The 20,037-nt window shown below is 37.1% G+C and overlaps 1 protein-coding gene across 2 annotated transcripts in view; it reads right to left on the reverse strand.

Annotated features, from left to right (window-relative positions):
• The window catches only part of CDKAL1 (CDK5 regulatory subunit associated protein 1 like 1), a 378,008-nt gene that overhangs the window by 202,669 nt on the left and 155,302 nt on the right, over positions 1-20,037 (reverse strand). For both annotated transcript variants that reach the window (XM_009093895.4, XM_030241687.2), the window contains exon 9: positions 3,907-4,010. In XM_009093895.4, coding sequence (XP_009092143.2) covers positions 3,907-4,010 — 104 coding nt within the window. The remainder of the gene's footprint in view (positions 1-3,906; positions 4,011-20,037) is intronic.

Below are 20,037 nucleotides of genomic sequence, written 5' to 3' on the forward strand. Positions count from 1 at the left end.
TAGAGAGAAAAATATTTAACACTAATGTCTTTTAAACTCTCAACACTCCAAGGTGTACCAGATTAGGGATAATTGCTAAAGACTATTAATGAAACTCAAGACACAGAATCTTAGTTTTGGTACTCCCTGCTTTGTAATGCTGCACGTTGTCCAAGATTTCCTAACAGAAGTGCTATTCAGAACTCAACACCATGCATGCCAGTGAACCATCATGCTAATAATGGAATAAAAATAAGTGATATTTTGCCACGACAATTATCCATCCAATCGTTCCATATAGTTTGAGGAACAGTGTTTCCTGACAAGATTGACTTTCATCTGAGCACCCTGACTGCTACCATAAAGTAAGCTAATGTAGTAGTTAATTATAAAGTATATAATTAACAGCAGCATATTCCCTGCCATCTGCAACAGACATGCAATGCTTAAGAAGTATAGTTTTTGTAGTGGTACATACAAAAGATTTTTATTCCAAACTAGAATGAATAACAGCTAACAGCTATTCCATAAAAATATTTATATTTTTAATTTAGTTTGCTGAATGAGCCAAAATTGCTTGCAATATAAAGTATTGTCTTTGCCCAGAAAGCCTCTCACAATATGTAGGGTTTTTATAATAATGAAAGACCCACTTAAGGAAAAAATAAATCAATTTTGAGTCCTGCAATTTAGCCAAAGCCATCCCAGGACATCACTCCACACAATATTCAAAGTTCAGGCTTGTTTAACTTTTGTGTCTCCTTGGAATACTGTTCACTAATGGCAGCTCCCCCAGCCTTCCACTTTATATACTAAGCAAAACCACATTGTTATACATAAAGTTGCTTTGCCCAGGAAAGAAAGAGCCCTCTCATAACTGTAAATGCAATCCCCTAAAATACAGCACTGAACATGACACAGCACATTTTGAAAAAAACTTACTAATAAATTGATGACACAAAGAAAGCGCTGTACAATCCGCTGCAGAAGAACTCTGCATAAACAACCTAACAGTAGACATTTGTTCTCCACTCAAAGACCACTTTACTGTATTTCACAATACTTTTTCTTTTACTAGCCTTCCTTACAGAACTCTGCTATATATTCTGACTTGACATGGCTGCTCATGTAAAAGAATTAAACTGCTACTTACTAACAGTTGACATTCACAGAAAAAAAAAAAAAAACAACTCAACAAACTACTTTTAACTTGAGATAGATTATTTTCTTAATGAAATTTTGTGAAATATTCAAATTCATGTGACTTGTAACTTCAAAACTATTATGAAGGTCAGAGAGGAAATATAGACAATGCAAAAGTATGCAAGACCCCCTCAATTTCAGTACACCTTAGTACCAAACTCTTATCCAAGGCATTATGAAAGTATGCAGCATGTGCTAGAAATCCACAACAGCTTTTGTGCACGTTATATTATTTTAATATCTTGAATTCAAAGCACAAAAAAGAAAAACAGCTTATTTCAGAGGCTGAAAAAGTACAAGAAACAGGCTAATATTTGTTCAATCATGGCAATTTCAGCAATCTCTTTTCAATCAGTTTTCGAAGTGGAAAAACTTTTCATGGCACATCTGTACCTCTCTGTTTTTAACTAGGGCTTCAGCAATACATCTTCTGTGAAAACAGAAGTGATTGTTGAAGAGATTGTGGCTCAATAACTCAGCAAAAAATTGAATAATGTCTTTGAATTGCTAAAGTCTTTCACTGGATTGATGAAGATTCTGCAGCCCACAGCTGCAGCAAGCTGGCAGTAATAAATTCTCCATGCACTGCAAACTAAGGATCTGACTATTTCATCCATTTCTAAGTATGTGAAAGCTGGAGGCAAAGCCATTTTACAACTGAATAAATACTTGCTTCTTTCCTTATGGCCTCTAACAGAGGTAGTAGTGTAAGGCCAAACAAGAAAAGAACTCCCTGGAGATGCCTGCTGTGAGGAACGTCATAGCATTTCTTCAAGAAATTTCAAAACAATAGCTTAAGGGCAACTTTTTCCATTAGAAATCATACTCTTTTGAAAGAGTCAATATTTATAATAAAGGCCACAGTACAACACATGAACTGAATTACTCATTTTTCAATCCAAATGTACAATACTTAAGTTCAAAATACTTTCCAAAATTTCGCATTCATTGTCTGCAAAGACAAACAAAACTTGAGTTTTCTTTCTTGTAATGCCAAGTAAATACATCTTTATGCTAATACAATGTGGAATTTATGGTATATAAGTACAATTATAACAGGAGAGACAAGTCTGGGGTTTTTTTCTTTCCATACATGCCATAAATCTAAATAAAATTTAGATAGTTAAATTAAACAAAGTCATAATCCTGACTTATTACCCATCTTATCTTTGTCATGCTTCCTTGAAGAACAGTCCAAAGTTTCGTTAGAACAGCTATACAGTGCTGAGTAACACTTATGCTACTTATAAATGGCAGCTTCTCTCCTGCTCAGTAACTACTGGCCAATTTCAAAATCATCTGTCTTATATTACTGAAAACTCCTAGCTTTCTGAAAAATGTTTCCTGAGCTGCTTCTCCACCAAAATAACAAGTATATTTATGTATCCTCTATTTCAGTTATTGATTATTTCACAATATGCATACAGGTTTTAGAAACTTATCCTACTAAACCAAGAAATTTGACATGACAGGATTCTTGTCAGACAATCCAGCAGCCAATCCAACTCACAACAATGAGAGCACTAATTCTACAAACCCAAGCAATGAGAAAAAAATTACTGGAAATCACAGATGAGCTTCACAGAAGAAAGGTTCTTGGCTTGCAACAGAATTGAAAGAAAAGGGCTTTTGCAACCCTAAGCAAGAACCTTGTGTGTGCATAATGTAGAACTCAGAATTTGTGAACATGGGCTTTGGTTAGGAAAAAGGGTCTTCCTTACATATCACGGACAGGAATAGATGAAGGTTTATCACTGGCCTAAGTAAGGTTCATTATGGATCCCTAAATAAGGATAGATTCAAAAACACTTTCAATCATTGGAGACTTCTTACCAGAACATATGCAAGTCTCAGAGCCAGAAGTGAAGCCCAGAGGATGTACTGTCTGTGCATCCACAGAGGACTTGACATTAAATGCTGCATTTACTCCTTTTGATTCAAAGTATTCCATACAAGATGGAAGGAGCTGCTACACCAGAATTACCTGAGTGTTTTTAATGTACATTTCAGTCCTTCAAAATGGCACACAAAAGAACAAACACCACCTGTGCCTTCACAATGAATACTGGCATAATTTGGAAGCCTGTATTTTTGAAACACAAGTAAAACTCAGATGTAAAGAAAAAATAATAAGATACAATAAAGCCATCATAACTAACATACATACAAGAACTTTAGGCAGATACTGGCCCCAGATAGTGTACAGCAGGAAAAACTTAGAACTTGATTGAATCCATGTGACACTACAAATATCCTACTAAAGTTAAAAGCTGATAAGATTTGTATGAGTCTCAGAAACACCCCAGAATGTCTCCACTAAATCAACTACCAGCAAAAGCAATGTATTGCTGAATAGGATTTAAGAATCCTTGGGAGGCTCATTAAATTTTCAGAGCTGAATGGAAAAAGGTTTCCATCACCTTCTTTAAGAAATTAGAGATAAAGTAAAATGAACAAATTTTACCATTTCCACATCACCTCCAAAAGATCTACGCAGAGAACTACACTTGAACAATACACAATCAAAATAAAATACTCCTTAAAATAGTGCATTTTGCAAATAGTGGTGTACACTATAAAAAAAGCATGGCTTTCTACCACAAAGACACCACAGCTATGACAACTAATAACAACACAGTCATACTGCACCCAATCATTTTGTGTGAAGGTAAGCCCAGATATGCTTCAGTGGCTGACTTTTATTGTAGAGATAAAATTCCTTACCTTGAAAAGACTGCTTGGCTCTGTCCACCAGTTCTTCAATAGGATAACTTGCTAGATCTCCTCTGGCATGCTTAGTTTTACAGTAGGTACATGCATTGAGACACCTGTTCAGAAAATGAAAATACTCAGTTTCTAGCCAGGAAAGCCTTTATAGGCACAGCTGTATTTACTAAGTACCTCTGGAAAAATGAGTTTTTATATCTATGACCAGAAAATAGTAGTATTCCATTTTTAAATCAATGGAATAGTTTGAAAACTGTTTTGCTGTCCTAACTTCTTAAAGTATCTTTCACATCTATATGAAAGTTTGTAAAACAACCAGTGGGAACCACATACAAAACTAAGAGTACAAATTTAAATGTTTTTAGAAAGGTCTGATCAGGTTAATAATTTTTTATTACTAAAGGTCAATCTGCAGGTTTCCGATCCTGCTATTACATAAAAAAATCCAATCTGAACAAGAAATTAAATGAAAAAAGTCCTGAAAGGTTGAAAGTAGATTTTTTTTTTGAAGTGTGTGTACTTGAAAAGACATTTCAATTTTTTTTTTTGAACTTTCCTTTGGTTTGTATAAATAGAACAAACAACGTAATGAAGACAGAATCACCAACTAAAGAAAGGGTTTGGCAAAAAAGACAGCAAAACTAATGAAAACTCCTACAAGAAAACAAAGAAATGTGATTGCTTTTAATTTACCTGAAAATATACTAAAGGCAGATTTATTCAATGTACATGGATGGAAAGACCAGAACAAAAAAAAAAACTACCTCTCATCACAAGTCTGTTGTGCTTTTTTTCCCTTCTCCCCTTTTTAGAGCTGATATTGCTCTAAGTTTTTAGAGGTAAGCCCTAGAAACCTCACAGACCCCAAAAAACTAATTTTAAACATTTCTATTGTTCATGCCTACTAGAATACCATAAATCCTGTCCATTTTCACAACAAAAAGGCCACAGCTTCATAAAATCATATAATCTTTAAGGCTGGAAGAGACCTCCAAGATCTTCAAGTCCAACATTTGACCGATCACCACTGCATCAAATAAACCACTGTACTAGGTGCTCCATTCATCTCTTGAACACTTCCAAGAATGGTGACTCTACCACTTCCCAGGGCAACCTGTTTCAATGACTGGCCATACTTTCAGTGAAGATGTTCTTCCTGATGTCCATCTTCAACCTCCCCTGGCACAGCTTGAGGCCAGTCCCTCTTGCCCTGTCACTGACCCCCACTTGGCTACAGCCTCCTTTCAGGCATCTCTAGAGGGTGACAAGGTCTCCCCTGAGCCTCCTTTTCTCCAGGCTAAACACCCGAGCTCCCTCAGCTGCTCCTCATCAGACCTGTGCTCCTGACCCTTCCCCAGCTCTGTTCCTCTTCTCTGGACACACTCCAGCCCCTCCATCTCCTCCTTGCAGTGAGAGGCCCACAGCTGAACACAGGATCCAAGGTGTGGCCTCACCAGTGCCAAGGGCAGAGAACAATCCCTGCCCTGCTCCTGCTGGCCATGCTATTGCTGATACAGGCCAGGGTGCACTGGCCCTCTTGGCCACCTGGACTCTGCTGGCTCATGTTCAGCCACTGTGAACCAGCGTCCCCAGGTGCTTTTCCACTGTTCACTCTTCCCCCAGCCTGTAGCATTGCAAGGGGCTGTTGCAATCCAAGTGCAAGACCCAGCATTTGGCCTTTTGAAATTTTTACAATTGGCCTTGACCCATGAGCCCAGCCTGTTCAGCTCCCTCTGCAGACCCTTCCTACCCTCCAGCAGATCCACACCCCAGCCCAACTTCAGTGTCATCTGCAGACTTACTGAGGATGCACTTGATCCCCTCATCAATAGAGATATTAAACAGGACAAGAAAACATTTAGGTACCAGAAGATAGCACAGGCTGTGTTTTGATGAAGTCACCAGCTCCAAGATTGTGTTTACTACTTGGATATTTGTTGTCTTCTATTAGGATGTCTGGCATCTCCATGACTAGGCGATTGGTGCTTTGCAAACTCCAAAGGTTGTTCTTCACAAAGACTCCACTCACATGCTAGTTCTGCTGCTTTTGCATAAGCAGGGGCTCAGGAAGGGCAGGACACTGCCCAGAACATTTGTTCAGCTGCCCTCCTGACACTGTCCATCCCCTCAGCCCCAAGAACTTGTCCATTCAACAGAATCCTAAGTTCTAGGAGAACATTTAGGTAGTTTGTGATTCTCTTTGGATATGTATGTTATTTGCCTACCAGACTAAAACATCAGATTTTAGCATTCACTTCAGATCAGAAAACTAAAATATACTGCTTAACAGCAGCAATCAGACTGTTCTATTAACTAAAAATATATTGAAAAGGTTGCCAGTAAAATATCCAACAGGCTATTAAAAATAGAAAAAATCCCTAAATCCGAATCTTTACAACCTGTTCCAAATAAGCCACCCAAAGACAACTTATTCATCAGATGTATCTCACCTTTCTTCTGCAAATCAAAAGCCTTTTGTTGCACAGGATCTGAAGCATGTGTAAAAGGTAGCACTTGAAATCAAGAAAGTGTAAGCAGATAATTGGTTTATACTTTGTCAGTGTAACCTACGTAGCAAATGAAAATGTTTTACTTCTAGGTCACTGTCATCTAAAGTTTGCCATGAATGGCTTTCCCTCAAAGCCCATGGGTATTTCTTCCTCTCCATGCTCCCCTTACGCAAAGCATGTGTCCCTCTTTTCATTTCTTTTCTTGATTTTCTTTTTTGTTAGTTTGTTTTTAAAGCACATCTCTCCATTCAACCCAACACTTCATTTCTAAGCATGCTCCTATCCCAAACATATCACTATCTCACTCCTCTCCCTCCACATCATCCATTCAGCTAAACCAGCTTTTCTCCACAGAGCTACGCAGAGAAAAAGCATTACAGATCAGTCAAGGAAACATAAAATCACTTTCAGAACAAATATGTCTGTCCTTTTGGAACCAAAACACAAAAGGTGTAGTAACCTTTGTACTATACTAACCTTTGTTTTCTCCAGGAAAATAAAATTACCAGCTATCTTGTCAAATTTCCCAGGTCAAGAAGAGATTTTACTACAAGAATCTTGCTCCTTGAACAGTGGGTGACTTTAACACTGGCTTTTTCACTCATGAAGAGAATTCTGTCAGCCATCAGTAACAAAGGATGCACCAAGATTTTTTTCTCTTGGGATAAAGTAAATTTGTTGGGCTAAAATTTAATCTCAGATTTGGGAAAACAAACAGAAACAAAAAACAAACAAACAAACAAAAACTCAACAAAAAAAAAACCAACAACCACTCAAGAAAATGTAACAACAACTTTTATCATTTCCTTAAATTTGCAAATTCTGCCTTAAGAGTTCCATCAAGAACTTTATCACAAATTTGTTGTTCTCTTGAACTGTAACCTTGAATGAAAACAATGCTTTTTGTAGACCTTCAGGTGTGTCAATTCATCCTAACATTGATAAAAATTGTAATATTAGTAAATTATTTTAAAAAACTTCTAAATCTACTCCCCTGTAATAGATCTAAAATCTAAACTGGTGTTGAGGTACAGTAAAAAGGATAATTTATACTATATACATAGAATTTTTCTGTTCCCTTGTCATGTATGGTGCATCTATAAAATACACCACGTCACCTCTTTCTCTCCTCTCCTTATAACTTATGCATAAATCATATACATTCCTTACTATTATTTTGCACAATATAAGGGTAGGAGTATTTGGAAAGCTTTAGAGCAAAAATAGTAAACACTAGAAGTGTTAAGTACTATGCAACAGTGCCAAATATTGAAATTATTAATCTCCAAACCTGGAGCATAATTCTCACATCTTCAATCAATGCTCTTGTCCTGCAAGACTGCACTTTCTAAAAAATGCACTAACAGCAGCTCTTCTATGGTACTTCAGTAAACTCTGTCACTAAGAGAGCATGGAAATGTGGAGAAAGAAGCACAAATAAAGAAGAGGAAGATATTTTCCAAATTTTCACAGTATTATTATTATATTTGCCAATATTTTCACAATATTATATTTTCCAAATATTCACTGTAGTATGCGGTATTGCATCCAAGACATTTATTACTATGGTCTTGAAGTACAACTTCAGAGGGTTTGTTGATTTATTCTGGGGTAGGAGCTGAAAGATGCAACTTGGAGGCAGCCTTTCTTCAAGTTTTGCTGTGGTAATTAACTTACTCCTACTATAAAAATAGAAGTATTGGACATGTCTAAATAATTTAGTTTTTCATTTTTTGGTACTTACAGACATGATAAAACAAAACCAGAAAGAGACAGTCTTAGATGTAACATACAAAAGGATCAGTCTTAGAAAGCAAACTAATGCAGACAAAACTTCTATATCCTGTTTGCACTATATTTGTTAATAACAACTTGGAAAAGGAAATATTATTTTGGGCTATAGCCGACCAACAAAAGGATGCAGATTTAAAGTACTTGTAAAAATGCTGAACTAACCACTTTTCACAGATATGAGAATTACCAATTCTTGAAAATAGAAATTTAAACCAAACCATAAGTATAATCAAGGATCTGTAGTGGCTTCTTCCCTATTAAGCCAGCCTCCTCTCCAAGTTTCCAGCATAACAAATTACTCATGTGTCCATGCTGCCACATACTCAGACCACAGATAATCAAGTGGAAAAAGGCTTTTGGCAACTCTGAGAATCTGAGCACTGCCTCTCACTAAGTGGCATCCACCACCAAGTGGATCACCTAAAACCAACCTCTCCTTAAAAACCAGCCTTTACCACAGCTGTAGCTCACATACATAGGACTACACAGCCAAGAAGCCAGTATTTGCAAAAGAGTATCTGCTTTGTGTTAAACTGGGAGCCTTCTTGAAGCATTTATAGATGGTTTGCAAGTGTTAGTTTGCATTAATGCAGGTCAAAGTTTTTTTTTTTTTTTTGCACAAAAATCACAGACATTTGTAGAAAATAATTAATGATCACTATGTTTGTAATTGCCAATATGTTTTGGCTAAATTTTAGAGTGATTCCAGAACAAAAAACACTGAGTCCTGGTTTTCCAACATACTAAACTGATTAAGGTACTTTGAATTATTAACCTTTTGCTTTGAATTATTAACCTTTAATCAGCTATGTGCCCAATACACAGAAGTATTCACATCAAGATAAAATATTATCCAGAGATAAATTACTGCCATGTGGCTAATTAAAACACTTTTCAAACATGTTACCAAACTGAGCATCAACATTTTGGTAAAGTGCCTAAAATTTTCTTGTAGGCATAGGTAACAGTGGTCTTTACAATGTTTAGCTAGTATGTGCTTATGTTGTGCATTATACCAACCCAACTCTTCATTTTCAAAACAGTAATATTCCTCATAAAACACACAGTTAACATGAAAGGCTCCCCCTTACAGATGGAACTAATTATGAGTAAGAATGCTTATGACACAGCAGACAAATAAAGACTTTCCTTCAGTGGGACTAATCAGTGGATTTCAGCAGCAGACATGCATGAGAGTGCAGACAAGAGGAAAAAAATGTTGGGTCCTCTTAATGGGATTTATGCCACCAAGTTTAGTGAAGACAAGATTCCACCCTCAGATATGAAAAATATAAAATATCTTTCAACCAAGGATCAGAAAACAGCTCAATTACAGCGTGTGAAGAGCCATTGGTGCATGTGTCACTCAAATTGAAAGTGACTGATCAAGACCACACGTCTGTGAGCAAGATGGGAGAGCTGAATGCTGCAATGAGCTAGATATATATATATCTATATCTATCTATCTATATTAAAAAAATATGATAGAAGATTCTCTGCTACTTTGCAGGTGATTAGTCTTGGGGAAGTGTTCCCTCAATAGCTGGAATAATCTGGTAAACTCCTGCTTGCTCCCGAGGTGGTCTACCAAACCGGCAATTTGCCTAAAATCATTAATCCCAATTCAGACTAAACACTAACATTTGCCCTTATGAGATCTGACTAACTATACATATTCAAATTTTTAGGAAGTTTGCCCTGTTGAAAAAAAATTCTGCCAGTATTGCAGTGCCACTGATACCCCTGGCACATTACATCAGTACAAACGTGAAAAGATTGCTCATCACGGTCTCCCACACCATTTCTCTGCACCTACCACCAGACTTCCTCAGGTGGTCCCAAGAGCTCCAGGCCAAAAATATTTTGTATTAAAACTATGGTTTTCCTGGAAGGGGAACATCATTTGCTTGCTTCAAAATATAAGTTAGAGAAGAGATTCATGTTTTTAAAAGATACTTTTACAGTTTCTATCAAACGTACTTTTGACAAAAACATTCTGTAGTGCAAATACAGAGAAAACTCTCTTTGTAAGCTTGACTGAGCAAAATACACAAAATACCTACTGCCAGCAGGTGAAGATGGATACTAATCACAAATTATTCATCAAAAGCTAGTAGAATTCTACAAATGTTTTTCTGCTTAGAATACCAAGTTTTGAAAACCTAACACTGATGCTATACTTATAGTTAAATATCATAATATATTTGTAGAATTAAATGTCAGTAATACTTCTTTGCATTCTACCTCTATGTGAAGTCTAATTTTACTTCCAAAATATCTAAATTCCCTCAAGCATAACTGTAATGGATTAGGGGAAAAAAAAAAAAAAAAAAAAAAAGGGCATGCCCAATCTGCCAGACTTGTTTTCAGGAAACTGCTCTTTTGCTTGAAGTTTGCACATTTTACAATAAAGCTCTTCAACCGACAATGCCAGGGAGTATAACTTCCTGACAAGTATCTAGGGTACGGGCGGTTGTTCTCACTTTAAAAATATTCAGGATTTAAAATACTTTTGAAACAGTGGCAAGCAATTTCTTTTAAGGGCTAATTAGTCTAAGCAGCAAACCACATTATTACAGAAATACTGTTTCTGGTATTCTAGCTTGGTTCAGACTGAGCTTGGACACCAGCCACAGGTACACACATGCACTTGAGGTTACAACATTTTCCATGTGATAAGAACAGGACTTGTCTGAACTTATCTTTGTAGCCAAGTATTTTAGAGATATGCTGGGATTAAAGTTCTCTGAAAGTGCAATGCCAGCCTGAAAAGTCTCTCAAAAGACTTTTAGCAGAAAACAGTATGACCCTTCAAGCAATACTATACAAAACATGGGACTGCACACATTTTTCTGAAAGTAGGATGCCACCCTGAGATGCTGTTTTTTAATTCTGCTACTCACGCCATGCTCAGCAAAATGGCAAGGAAATGCATTAAATTTTGTTCTTCTAAAGATCTTGGAAGCCAGTGTTTTATTTGGTAATGTCTCACTAGTTACTAATCAAAAGGAATTTGGAGAGAAGGCAGCTCCATTGGTTTGATAACCCATAATATGATTCAATTTCGTACTTTAAATATTTGCATTTTCTGAAACTGAATTCCTACAGTCAAGTGCAGGTGATTCAAAGGTCACAGCTGTGTAGTTATATCATCTACATTTACCTTGCTCACTTCAAGGTCAATGATTTAAAATCAAGTGTATCAGTGGCACTTTTCAGTGTTTGGCTAATGAACTTCTTGATTAGTTACTCTGGCCACACAGTTTTGCAACTGAATTAATGTATTAAGGCATTCTAAATTGATAATACAAGATAAAATGTCCCACTGCTAAGGTGCACACATCTGTGCTCCCCATCCTGACCCAAAACAGTGCAGTGCTTGATGCTTACTGGAAACTAAAATGCTTTATTTCTATACAATTCAAACTAAAGCCCTATGATTAACAGAGACATAATTTATTTTAGAAGTATTTCCAAATGGCTGCGTGGCTATGTAGAAATCAGCTTTGGGGGCAGATCAAGACAGGCATTAATATCAAGAAAGCAACTCAGCTAAAACAGCACAGGTAGATAAATGAGGTTCTGTGGTTGCACGGAGCAAAAAATGCCACGGCATTGTAACTACAAGTCATCAATTCTTTCAGCACTTCATAAACAGCAATAATATTTAGAAGATGATGATTCCTGCTCTCAGTCAAACAGTAGTAATGAAGGGGGTAGAAATGAAGAGCTATGGCAGAAAAATCTCAGATAAAAAAGATACTTTCTTAGAAATCTGCTCACAGCTAATCCAGAGACACAGCAGCAGAACAGCCCCACATCATCTTATCACCATGCATGAGCAACTGTTATTCTCAGATCCCTCCTAATGAACAGCAGTGGCTGGAAAATGACCTCTGAGGACAGGATTCTTGGAGACTTGCTTTAATTTATAAAGCTGCAGAGGGCTGTGACTTGACAACTGCCTTAGAGTATTTAAAGCAACAAATAGTATAATTGTATTTAAAATACTCTACTAGGGGGCAGATGACTTAGCAAAACTTACACAGAATGTGCTGCAAAATATTATTGGCTTAGTAATGAACAATTTCAAAAGCTTTTAAAAATCAAGCTTTCAAAGGTTTTAATGGAATACTACTATTTCAATTAAAATTGTGAATTTTATGGGCGTGGGTGTGTATAATGAGCGCATTTAAAGTTCTGTTTCAGGAATGAAGCATTTCAGCAGATCTCTATGACTAGAAGAAGGCTAAAGGGAGTCAAGTGTCCTTCTATAATCAATCCACTTCATTTACCATGCATCTTCACATTAGCAGCTTCTGAATCAACCCCACCGAAAACATGGTTGAAAAGTAGACCACTGCCTGTGACAAGAGCTATTGTTTTTACTTCCTGAATGGCTTTTGGGACAGACCCTTTTAGAGTGGTGAAATCTCACAGGAAACATTAGGCTGCAGTTAATTCTGTAACATACGGCAGGTACCACACAGATTCTTGGGATAAAAGGTATTGTTTTTGTACTGGTCAAAACATCCTGGGGGGAAAAAAAAGTTACATTTCATCAGCACTAAAACTACCAGGCTTAATTTAGACTTTATCTGAGATTGCCATCAGACCAATTTCCAAAAAAGCATTTGTAAAATGTCTGTGGGAAACTGGATCTGAATTGTCTGGGTAAAATAATGGAAATAACTGCATAATAAAAACAAACTCACCAATTATAAGTCAAAGTTAAAAGGTGCTTATACAGCTTGAGTTATAAGATATCATGATCTTTTATGAATCTATATAACCTGATATCAATATAACCTGAAATCAATATAACCTGAAATCATAGTCTTTTATACCTATATAACCTGATATAAATAAATTTTTATAAAATATAGTGGCTAGTATACAGTTTACTAGTTGCTTAATGCTGAATAGACAAAAAAAAAAAAAAAAAAAAACAACCTCACCAGGTGGATAACTTTAGAGAGAGAGAGATAAGTATAGTACTAATGAAAAATTGGCATGTGCAAAGCCAATTAGACACAAAATTAAGAATTTAGACCAGTTAAGACCAGACAGACCAAGGAACACCATAAAAGTGTATGTGTATGCTCCAAAGACAAAGTTGAAAAGTTCAGATGCTAAGAAGACCTTGGAAGCCTTCATCAAAGACTCCTGACAACCCCCGAACTAGGGAGATGCAAGTGCAGTGCAAAAGAACTAATAACCATGAGAGCATGCAATGTAAACGAGTTCTGAAGCCTACATGATAATGGTGTAGTAGTTAGGAGGAGATATCCCCCTCACCACCAGCACTGCAGTAAACAAATACCTGCTCTATAGACATCACTCCATGGGGACTTATTTCCAGCCCATCTTTCGAGCACCACTGGAAAGAACCCCTTCCCAATGACTGCATGCACACAAAGCTTTCTGCCTCAAAATGTCCTACTGGTTGTGGTAGCAGTAGGACTGTTAGAAACTCCAATGTGGACAAGGATCTAAGCAATGAATACTATGCTGTTGCTCCTAAATGCCATTTCTGTCCTGCAATAAAATTGTGAGTCCTGCTGGGAAATGAAAGCCTCTGTGCAGCAGCAGATACATACATGCTTCAAATACACATCCCTCCCTATGTATTGCTTTGTTAATGGAAAATGAAAGAAGACCACACATTTCAACACGAACTGCCCAATCCTAAATCGCAGATTTCCCAAGCAATTTAATGGACTGCTTTAAACAGATTTTCTTAGAAGATGCATGGACTGATTTCATTTAAAAACAGAAATTTAAACCAGGGTCCTTATGTTTGCTTTAAGAGTCTCCAAAGGGATTTTTAGAAGCAAATTAAACCCTTTTTGCACAGTTACAGAGCTGAGTCAGTCAGACCATGAACATAATTTAGTTACTTAAACAGTTATGAATTATTTTATTTTCATTATTTTCTAATGTTATTCTTTGACTGTATTTAAGTATGTTTTGCAGAATTTAAAACTAGTGACAGTACAGAAAAACAGGAAAACTGTAATTTTTCATTACTAATGATCATCAACTTCTCCATCTGCTTTACTTCTCTAGAATTCTCCCATTCTAATAATTCCTCAGATCTTTTATTCTACTTTCTGGTGCTTTTTTTCCCTGCCATTTTCTTAACTTCTTCATCTTGTCTTGCATTTGGTGACCTGTAGGCTTGTAACTCTCCTGCAGTGTCCTCATGTCCCAGTGACTGGAATGGTCTGACATTCTTCCTAGCCAGTTGGCCAGTGTTTGTATGCTTTGATTTCCTCTTTCACTACTCAAGTCTGTAGTGAGCCTGAAACTTTTCCAGTTCAATTGCTGCCAGCTCTAACAGAAACCATAATTTGCTAGCTTTTTTTTTTTTTTTTTTTTGGTAAAGCACTAAGATGGACAACGAGCTTCAGAGTCTAATATGACTTTTTTTTTGTTTTTGCCTTGTCACTTCCATTGCAACTCAGATAGTTACAGTCAGTCATTTAAAAGAAAATCAGAAAGACCATTACTAAAGCACTTAATGCATAAATCAGAGCACTAAAACAGGCCACAGAACCTCTTGGGGATTCAGGGTCTAAACAGCCTTCTAGACATTACAGGCTGGAAAATAGACAAGAGGCAGCCCTAGTCATCCAAAGCAAAACTTAAAAATAAAAAGGAATGGACAGACAAAACACAAAGCAGCTCAGCAATTCAGTTGTTTACAGACCTTAGTCAATACTCAAATGGCAGCTTTTTCTCATATTTCCACATCTCCATCTGGCTACAACGTTATCTTTGCAATGGCTGACTTGAACTATTTTTTCAGTTTCAACCAAGTCCTTTAAAAGACCCAGCCTTTTGGAGAGTTTTGCAGGATTGCATATGGGCTGCTGAACAGAGCCAACAAGCCGATGGATTCCCACAGAACACAAACCAGAAAGCAAGAATGCTTTCACAAATATGGTTGATGACATCACTACAAGATGCTTATGTGCTTTTCTAGACATGGGTTAAAAGAGACATTTTCCTCAAGAGGCTGAATTGTCGAAAGACATGAACTGACCTTGCCTTCTACAAAGAGGTGGTGACTAATCCCGTGGGATGGGGAAGACTGGGGTTGTCGTGAGACATGATTTTTTTTATTACTTTTAACTTGCAAGGCTCCTCTAGAATCTGTGAAGTCAAACTTCTGTGATATGGATTGAATAGGTGTTCAGCAGAGTGGGTTAAAAATGGGCTGGACTGTTGGAATGTGGTGAGCAGTGCGAAGTCTAACTGGTGATGTGTTCTTCAGGGACTAACTGATGCTGGGGACACTCCAATCTCCCAACTTTATTAGCAATAGAGGTGAAGGGATGTAATATATCTGCAGCAAATCTAAAAGTGGAGCTGGAGGGATTACTTCACTGGAAGGCATGCTATTCAGAGGGACATCAATAGCCTGGAGAAACGAGGCTAACAGGAACCTCATGAAGAAAACTGGCTTGTTCCTTGCTGCAATGAGGAGCTCTTACTGCTGTCTACAAAGGGATGATGGGAGCATACAGTGAAGGCACAGCCAGGCTGTTGTTGGAGGTTCAAGGTCTCAGGATTAGAAAAAATGGACACAAGTTGTAAAACAGGAAAATACCATCAGACCGAAGGCAGTATTGTAGCATGACAGCCACCAAGTAGTGGAACAAGCTGCACCACAGCTGATCTCATCTCTTTGAGACCCTGGAACCTAACAAGAACACTCTTCCTTCCTAGAGACCAATGACTTCTGCTGCTCCAGGTTTAGGTTTCTGTCCACACGTATGAGTGTGAGCAGATGTGTGCCCATAATTCAGTTCCCTGAATGGAGGAGCATATTTGTGCCTCTCCATATCCTTTTGTAACGTTCATGTCAACCCAAAATGTAAATAAGTCTTACCAAAAACAAAAGGTTAAATTTATTGGTTTTGTTGTGAGTTACATTTGGCCGTATTTTAACTTCTGAATTCATCCAAAATTCTGCAAAACATATTTAAATACATTCAACTTGAATTCATCCTAAAATCCTAAACTCTCTTCTGCAAACACACCTTTACCACATGTAAAAGAAAAGAATGGGGGTTGGAGAATGGACCTGATTGTATTAAATTGATTGTAAACTGTATAAACAAAAAAGAAAAGCCCCCAGTGAGCAGATGTGCAGTAAGCTGTTGTGTGTGCTCATGTCTAAGGCAGTTTATGCAAACTATAGAATCAAACTTTCCAGTCTCACAAGACTTGATGGAGACAGGTCTCTAAGATTTGTTTCACAAAGGAACATTCATTCCTTTGGAAAATAAAGCCATTCAGCTCCTCTAGACTAAAATTAAAAAAGCCATTTTATTTACTGAGTATTTATGTATTACTCTCAGAATTTTACTTTAAAAGAGAACTTTACTTTTCCCCACATATTGTTTGCATAAGAAAATAATTGAGCATACAATATTCAACAAGATTCATAAAATATTCCACATGTACATAAGACATCATAAATCCTAAACTCTTAAAGAGAGAAGAGGACAACAGCAGAGACCAGAGTTTTAAGTGGATATAGGAAGAGCAATATTACCTTTGAGAACTAACTAGCAGTAAGTGCCATTTAAAAGAATATACATAAATCAAACTGAAAGAAAGTAGGTCATAAATTAGATATGAGGTTGAAATTCTTCACTGTGAGGGTGGTGGTGCACAGGAACAGGGAAGTTCTGGATGCTCCACACCCTGAAGTGTTCAAGGCCAGGTTGGATGGGTCTTTGAGCAACCTGGTCTAGGGGAAGGTGTCCCTGAGGATGGCAGGGGGTTGGATCGAGGCGATCCTTAAGGTCCTTCCAACCCAAACCATTCTGTGATTTAACTCTCTGTTTTGTTTAATTGACTTTTGTTTTATTAAGAGGTATGGCTTCACTCCTGTATTTGACTTTAACACTACACTCAAGGAAACAACACTCAAAAATACATAAGCTGCTGGAATGAACAATCAGGGCCTAGTTTAAGCTTAAGGAGGAAAATTCCTGTTACAGTCTCTGCAGTAAGTTCAGCAGCTGTTCTAACCACAAAGAATGACTGTATTACATACTAGCAGCTTAAAAAGTGTCTGCAGCAGCCTGACTTGCAGCACAGTTGCAGAGGTTGTATACTGAGTTAGTGTTAGTGAAACTCTTTTATTACAGGAGAAAGGAACCTACAACAAACAAGCTTGTACAAGCTTGTTTGGTGCTTTCACATACACATATCTCTAAACATGGAGTGGAACATTCCCTGTTCCCACCAAAACAAAAAAAGCTGGATTAGGATTTTAACATGTCTAAAGAACACTTCTGAGACCAGCTGCAGATATAAGAAGACACCCTGCAAACCTACCAAGTGCAGACACAAGCCAACAAGCACAACATTATCACACTCCCCCTGTTCAAGGAAAATGGCCAAGCCTACAGAAGACATCACTTCTAACTCTTTAGTCAGGATCAAAGGTTATTTACATGGTTATAGTGTGCTTGGTGAACATCCAAGCTGAGCTTTCCTAAAGATGTTGATACTTCCATAAATAGTTTAACTTCCACTAATATTTTCTCTCTATTGCACAAAACTGTCCTTTAGACTAGTCCTAAATGGTAAGTTAAAAACAGTATCTCAAAAGTTTTTACATTTTATTTTACTGAATTACAATAAACCTAAAGCAAAAGACAAAAGTTTCAATTTGTATTTGACCAGTTATAAATCATTACACTATTTTACCCATACTTCAAACAATAAAAAGTAACTGATAAGATAGTTTTGTAAAGGAAAAATAAATTTTAGAAAATCAGCTAAAAACCCTAACTTGCAGGAAAAAATCCCATCCTGTCTGCACCAATAATAAAAGAAGTTCTCCTTTAAGCTCTTTAACAAATGATCTAAACCAATCTGTTAGAAAAGAGGAATGTGACTGACTAAACAAACCCTTCAGTAAACATTCCCCAGCTGCAGTTTTCAGCCTAATAACAAAGTTAAAATGTGGAGACTCCATCTACCTTCTGCAAAACGATTAAACTTCAGAAACAAAGCAACATTATATGACATACATGACTCACAGACCATAGTCACTGCAAACAAAAACCACTAGACATTTATCTCTTAAAAACAAAAAAGACACCAGGACTGGCACCAGTCTGCAATGCAAGAAAGAGCATGTGATACTTAGACACTTGTGTATTAGTTTAAAAATAAGCTAGATAAGCATGTGATGAGTGACAATTTTGTACTTGACCTTTGCTTTAATAGCTCCTTTTCAAAAAGTCCACACAGACATCAACAAAACTCCTAAAAAAAAAAAAAGCTAGAACCTTACATCTCATCCAGTGTGTTGAAAATAGACCCTAAAACCAAAATTCTACATAGATAAATAAAAAAACATATTTGAAGGACAAATTCAGAAAATATATTTTTTCTTTAAAAAGCATTGAGGTCTTGTTGTAAATCAAGCTGATGAAATTCAACATGTTAAGTTACAGAGACAGAAGCTTGGGGTGTATATTTCCAGTGGGAATATTTCATTCTGCCTAGCAGGCAAGGAATTTGGAAATAAAAGTTCCTCTTTCCTGAGGCTGACCAGGCCTACAGGATTGCACAGGAAATTCTTTTAAGTCAGGAAATGAGGATGCATTCTGCATGGGACAAGAAACCCTTACTTTAGGGTATTACTCTCTAAAGTGCAAAACCACAAAATTTACCTCTGGAGTAAGGGTCTCCACCAGCATTAAGCAAGCTCATTACTATACATAGTGTTTGTATCTAAAGCCTCATGAGTTTTTCTGTTGCTGTTTATATTTATTTAAAATATCCCAGATTCACAGAGTGGTTGAGGTGAGAAGGGACCTCTGGAGATCATCTGGTGCAAGCCCTCACTGCTCAAAACAGCAGCAACCAGAGCAGGTTCAGACAGCTTTAGATTATCCCTAAGGATGGACACTCCACAACCTCTGGGCAACCTCTGCCAGAGCTCAATCACCTCCACTGTAAAAGAAGCTTTTCCTTATGTTTAAACAAAATTTCTTATATTTCAGTTTGTGCCCCCTACCTCTTGTTCTGTCCCAGGAGATTACTAAGAACAGCCTTAAAAATGTGGCTTGCCCATTTTAAACTGAAGGTAAGGATATGTATGGCACTGAGTTTCATATTTTAGGCCTAACCTCACAGTTAGTTTTGTGTTTTACCTAAATATATATGATGTTGTCAGTGGTGAAATCAAGTTTCAGAAGCAAAGCTGTTAACCACATTCCTAGCAGCACAACACATTCTTTTAGGCTTCTTTCTTTACTTTCATCTAGTGCATTCAAGACACAGAGTAAAGACTTAGGAGTCCCCAGTCACTCCTGATGTTGACTAAGAATCCCCCTAAAAATGGGCAACCAACAGTAATTCTAAAAAGATGAATTCATCATTACAAATAATCATCAAAATAGGTAAAAAAAATTTAAAAATGAATTTTCATTTACCACCACCCCTCCAAGAGCAACTGTTCTTTATCCTGAAGTCAAAACCAAATATGGCAACATCAGAGAAATTTTCTCACTGCTTCAAAAAAGCCAGACAACTAAACTCCATTTGTAAGGATAAAGCCTGTTTTAAGTAACACTGACACAATCCCACCAAGAGGCACTCTGGTTTCTTGACTCCTTGGGAATGATATGCAAACAGGAAAGCACCAGCTTTCAGACTTGCAGTTGTGTCTGCAAGAAAGGCCATTAACGAGAATCACACACAAAGTTCCACTTTCATCATGCCAGGACTATTTTTTTCTGAATTCACATTCTTACTATAGAGGACAAGATGAGTCCCTGAAGATGTA

Source organism: Serinus canaria, chromosome 2 (assembly GCF_022539315.1).
Source record: "Serinus canaria isolate serCan28SL12 chromosome 2, serCan2020, whole genome shotgun sequence".
Classification (NCBI taxonomy): Eukaryota; Metazoa; Chordata; class Aves; order Passeriformes; family Fringillidae; genus Serinus; species Serinus canaria.